At 35.4% G+C, this 6118-nt stretch overlaps 1 protein-coding gene across 1 annotated transcript; it reads left to right on the top strand.

Moving 5' to 3' along the window:
- Positions 1–4975: 4975 nt before the first annotated feature.
- On the top strand, positions 4976–5522 carry LOC129484912 (large ribosomal subunit protein eL21-like). Its single transcript, XM_055283750.2, has one exon. The coding sequence runs from the start codon at positions 4995–4997 to the stop codon at positions 5475–5477; it is 483 nt and encodes a 160-aa protein (XP_055139725.1). The 5' UTR covers positions 4976–4994; the 3' UTR covers positions 5478–5522.
- The last annotated feature ends 596 nt before the right edge of the window (positions 5523–6118 follow it).

The following is a 6118-nucleotide window of genomic DNA, read 5'->3' as shown; positions in this document are numbered from 1 at the left end:
TCCATTTGCTCAGAGGAGGAATCCCCCACAAGGCTTGGATTCAGACATTTAAGAAGGGCTTTCTAGGTAGCACAATAAGGCTGATCTGAGAATGTGGAAAGAAGCTGGGAACTGGAACCAACTCCGCTTTCTGAGGTGAAGAAATGTTTCCTAGAGGTGCTGACAGGAACAATATGGAAACAGAAAGAAGCAAGTTATTTCTCTGTATTCTGCCTCCCAGCCTCTTCTGGCACCTCCTATTGGTATTCTTGGCCAGGGAGAGCCACTTGGCAAAGAAGACATGTAATTTGCATTGTACCAGCCCCAGAATCACAAAGCAGAGTACACAAAGTTGGGTTTAGGGATAAGAAATAAGCTTAACAATTGATACGCCATGTCTTCATTATTTTCAAGCTTTTAATTTTTATTCATCTCTTGGTCAATTGGAGTGAATCGACATAATTTCAGTGCTATTTTTTTTTTTTACTTTTTTGTGCATTTGGAATCTGAGAATATTATTCCTTTGCCTTTGTTAATAAATGACAACTTATTTTTTTACAAAAGGCCTGTGTTATAATTGTTTTTATGCTCAAAATTTCTTAGGTATTATTTCATAATACTCAGGAATTTCATGTTGTAGAGGAGAGTTTGGATGCTATATTGCTTTGTTATGTTGCAGGTAATCTGTTTGCCTCTTGAGTTATAATGGAATTACTTTTATTCTTAATACACAGAACATTAAGCTCAGTCTAGGTATATATTCATTTGCTTGGTTCGGAATACAGTGACCCTGTTTCGATCTGTATCATGGTGTGCCTTTCGCTGGGATATTTGCTCTCATTTTTTATGATTGAATAGTGCATCTTTTTCATTTGTTCTAATTTCTTCTTTAGATATAGAATTATCAATATGTTGGCTTTCCAGTTTTGTTCTTAGATATATATTATTTCTCATTATCATTAGATATATATATCTTAGATATATATTATTTCTTATTTTTCCTTTCCTTTGATGACTAGGAGAGCTATTCAAATATATTCTTTACATCATGGATTCAATTTTCTGCAATATCACTTCTGCTCAGAACTGCTATTACATTTTAATTTCTTGCAATTCTTCCTTATCGCATCTTATCTTTCCCTCTAATCCTGTTGCCTTTTAATATTATTCAGGTTTTCCTTTATGAATCCTATAACTGCTGTTCATAAATGCCATGGCTCCTGGTAATCTATTGCAGAAGCAGAATTTTTTTTGAAATTTTCTTCTCAACCATTCATTAGGTAATTTTTAGAAGTATTTTCTGCATGTAAGTCTTTAAATGCCATTCTCATTATCTCTTTCTTCAGTTCACGTTACTGGGATTTCTTTCTTTTAACAGATCTCCTAAAATGGTGTCCTATATTCAAATTCAATGTCTCCTATCAGGTATGGTGTGAATTGTTTTGTGTCTTATTTTCTTCTTCTGTGGTAAATATCTTTCTTCAAGCTACACCTCAGGAGCAAATTTGTGTGCTCGGTTCCCAGTATAAGTTTGTTTCCAAGAACTTTCAAATAAATTGTCTTGTGAGATGAAATATTTCAGTATTCATACTCTCTGGTTTCTGTCATTCTGAAAATAAGGCGTATATGAAAGCTTAGAACTTCCAACGTGCACTTCTTTCAGAGTTATTCATGTTTTCTCTTACACCTTTACAGGTTTACTTATGTTGATTATTCATCTTCAATATCATGTACTGCTGACAGCACTTCTCACCCCCTTACCCACTGCCACTTCTGCCCAGGCATCTTCATGGCTTTGCTCTCTCTCTTCCTCTCTCTCTCAGGAAGATATATAGTTAAAGTGGGTACTAATTCTGCCTACTTGCCATGTAAGCAGAGCATTTGCCTATTTTTCCAGTGAATACATTTTCTGAAAATTTGAATCTGGATGTAGGTGTACCTGTTTTTTTTTTTTTAATGCTTTATTATATGAAGACAGGAGTATCTAATTAGCAGTGAAGACTGTGTTTTTATCAATCCAGATTCGTGTGTGTTTGATACCAGATTCCCAAAAAATTAGAGCTAGAGGCAAGGACTATTTAGATGTATCAACCCAGGACAGCTAGAGTGAGGTATAAAAAAGTTAGGTGAAGAAGAATACAAAACTGCAAAGTGATGCATTGCAGCGTCAACTACCACTTCACACAGGACTCCCTCTACAGATTCCTCCGCAGGTATCTGTGCTAGACATTCTGAAAGTATCAGGGGAACTGTATGAAGAAACATGCTTGAAGCAGTGCATGTGATACAGGAAGAAGGTGGAATTTATTTGCATGCCTTTTCTTGACTCTTGCTTCCTAGGGGACACAGTTTACTCGTGAGTGAGTTACCCCTATCACACTTCCAGGTTGCGTCATCTGGATCCTTTGGTAGCTGTTCAGGATGCCAAATCCTATGACCTATAGTATGTATTTTATTTGGGTCCAGGAGTGTCAGGGGAGACCAAAAGTCTAGGTATGTAAGACTGCTTAGCCTGGTTGCAAAGAAGTGGCCTAGAGAGAGGACCTGCCACTCTCAAGGCCGATGAGTTGTTGGCTGCTTCAGGTGGAGTCAAAATGGTAGAGAAAAGGGAGCGCCATGGCAATCTGGAGTGATTAATACAATTTACATGATACAGTGTGCCTTATCATTATGAATTTCTGTGGATTATTGCATTAGAGCACCGATTGGATGTTATTGCAAGTGTTTTTGTCACTTTTTGGCAACTGAGCTCGTGTTTTTATAGTGGGAGTTTTTTAGTGGGAGTCTAGTGGGAAGTTGATATTGAGTGCTGATGGCCAGATGTGAGAGCAACTTTCGATATTTGCATGAATGCTTTAGAGATAGTAAGTTTTATCTCTCTACCTACGTTAACATATAACTTATAATTATCAGTATGCAATTTGTCAAATTATTCTAGCTGATTTATTTTTAATGAAAGGTGAACTCTAATTTATTAGTTGACATTGTTTAATTCCTTGTTCAAATTAAAAAGGATTCATTCTCTGCTGGAATGTCTAATATTTGACATGTCACATTTTCTGTTTATATTTTATTTTGAAGGAGTTGGCTGATTTTGATGAAATAAAGATAGCTAATAAGAGGTATCAAGACAACTATAAAATTATTTTGTGGTCCTGGCTGCTTTCTTGCAAAAATGAATAAAAAATTCGCATTAACATATCACCCGTGATTATACAAGTCATGCTTTAGAATTCAAGGAACTAGATAAACTACAACATGTACTCCATTAAAATATTTCAATATATAGTGGTAATAAGTTACTACCATTTGGAGAAATGTAAGTCAAAAAATTACATAATTTTTTCTCTTTACTCATTGTATGTCATCTTGCACAAAAGTAGCAGTGGAACTAATCTACCAAGAATGGGAAAACTGTTCTGAGTTTTCTAGTGGCTAGAAAGTGAATTTTACAAATTAAGTTTTATACCATCACACATGTAATCATTTGAAGCATGTACTTATGATCTAAAGAAATTGTAGTTTTTTTTCAATATTCCAACGGAGCAACACAAACCTATATGTGTGCACTTCATCCTCAAACATAAATGGATCAGTTCTTCTCTGGATTTAAGACAGTGGCTGGGCGCGGTGTCTTATGCCTGTAATCCCAGCACTTTGGAAGGCTGAGGCAGGCGGATCACGAGGTCAGGAGATTAAGACCATCCTGGCTAACCCGATGAAACCCCGTCTGTACTAAAAATACAAAAAATTAGCCGGGCGTGGTGGCACGTGCCTGTAGTCCCAGCTAATCTGACGGCTGAGGCAGGAGAATCGCTTGAACCCGGGAGGCAGAGGTTGTAGTGAGCCAAGATCACGCCACTGCACTCCAGCCTGGGAAACAGAGCCAGACTCTGTCTCAAAAAAAAAAAAAGACAGTTAAGATAATGTATTACTTGGAAAGTATATGTCTCTTACAGAAAAATATGAAACAGTAATCTAGTTTTTCCTAGCCAGTTTTAACTTTGTCTTTATTTAGATAGTTAGGGGGGAAAAAGGATGGAAGAAAAGTAGAGAGGAAAACATGGCCAAGGGGAAGAGGAAAATGAATAGTGAACGGAGAGATAATTGAGAAAGGTACATTAAATTTATCTGTCAGGTGTTGGAAATCGGTATTAAAAATTTAAAGCACCCAAACCAGAACATCATTACCAACTTCAAACAAAGAGAATGACATTACTGCACTGTTTTTAAGGGTTTTTTTAATCAAGATATTCAAAATTCATTTTTTTCCAGTTAGTTATTCATATTTTAATGATCATCAAATTAAGTAACATACCCTAAGTTCCTGGACAACACCATTTTTTACTAAAAACAAAAACAATTTTTATCAAAGATGTTTATACCTAAGCCATATAAAATCTAGCAAGCAAAGTTCCACTGTGTGAACCAGAGAATATATGAAGTTATTCTGTGCATTTCCTCTCAGAATTTGACTGTACAATGTGACCTTTAGTGAAAGCTGGCATTATATACAGATATTTTGATGTCTCAATTGCATGAAAACATTTCTTAACAAATCGAAATCAGTGAACTGTCTCTACTCATATATATATAAAATATATGTGTGTGTTTATATATATGTGTATATATATACACATTGAACCCAGGAGGTGGAGTTCATATATATATATATGTGTATATATGTATATATGTATATATATATGTGTGTGTGTGTGTATATATATATATATATATATACACACACACATATATGCTCTGGTCTAATATTTATACTTATGTATATACACACATATATATCTGTAAAATACAGGGTAGAATCTTTTGAGCTAAGGGGAGAACGTGGAAGAGGAGTTACTAAATAATGTTAGAATAGCTTCACTGAAAAGCAGTGTAAACAGCTTCATTGAAAAGTAATGCTAGAGGGAGGCAATAAACCCTCTCATTCTGTAATTAATAATTTTAATAGATAAGGCCTTTCGGCCGGATCCGCCATCTTCCAGTAATTCACCAAAATGACGAACACAAAAGGAAAGAGGAGAGGCACCCGATATATGTTCTCTAGGCCTTTTAGAAAACATGGAGTTGTTCCTTTGGCCACGTATATGCGAATCTGTAAGAAAGGTGATATCGTAGACATCAAGGGACTGGGTACTGTTGAAAAAGGAATGCCCCACAAGTGTTACCATGGCAAAACTGGAAGAGTCCACAATGTTCCCCAGCATGCTGTTGGCATTGTTGTAAACAAACAAGTAAAGAGCAAGACTCTTGCCAACAGAATTAATGTGCGTATTGAGCACATTAAGCACTCTAAGAGCCGAGACAGCTTCCTGAAACGCGTGAAGGAAAATGATCAGAAAAAGAAAGAAGCCAAAGAGAAAGGTACCTGGGTTCAACTAAAGCGCCAGCCTGCTCCACCCAGAGAAGCACACTTTGTGAGAACCAATGGGAAGGAGCCTGAGCTGCTGGAACCTATTCCCTATGAATTCATGGCATAATAGGTGTTAAAAAAAAATAAAAATAAAAGACCTCTGGGCTGTAAAAAAAAAAAAAAAAAAAAAAGAATTTTAATAGATAAGATAAAAACAATAACTTCTTTCTCAAATAAGATAAAAACAATAACTTCATTTCTCAAATTTGAATTTTTCTTCAAAAAGTGCTTTAGTTGCACTTCATTTCACATACCATATTTGCCTTCCAGCATCAGGACAACTGACATGAAAAATGTATATTCCTACAAAGAAACTTCAAAAAAAAAAAAAAAACCAAATGACTTGTTCCACTTTTATTTAAAAAAAACTAACAGGTTTTTCCAATTTTTTAATATTTCTGCTAGTAGAAAAAGGTTTTCAGTTACTCGACAGATACACCTTATCTCATACTGCAATTCTCTCAGGCAATGCGTACACATTTTGTGTCCTTTCACAGTGCAGTTCACTTGGAGACAAAAGCAAGAAGAATTTGTTTCACTTGAGCTATTCCTTTTTAACATATGCTTTCCAGCTGACTAACGTTATCTTTAAAATTGTAACAGTCAAAAGGGCATCAGCCATAACCATCAAAATTGTTATAGTTTTTTTTTAGCATGATAATGCTCAATGAAGGGACTATAAATTTGTTATAATTTTTCATTAATGTT

The sequence above is a fragment of the Symphalangus syndactylus genome, chromosome 6 (genome assembly GCF_028878055.3).
Source record: "Symphalangus syndactylus isolate Jambi chromosome 6, NHGRI_mSymSyn1-v2.1_pri, whole genome shotgun sequence".
In the NCBI taxonomy this organism is placed as follows: Eukaryota; Metazoa; Chordata; class Mammalia; order Primates; family Hylobatidae; genus Symphalangus; species Symphalangus syndactylus.
This window is presented reverse-complemented; position numbering and strand designations above follow the sequence as displayed.

What these genes read in the sequence shown, in the direction of transcription:
- LOC129484912 (XM_055283750.2), top strand. Translation starts at nt 4,995, where the DNA reads ATGACGAACACAAAAGGAAAGAGGAGAGGCACCCGATATATGTTCTCT.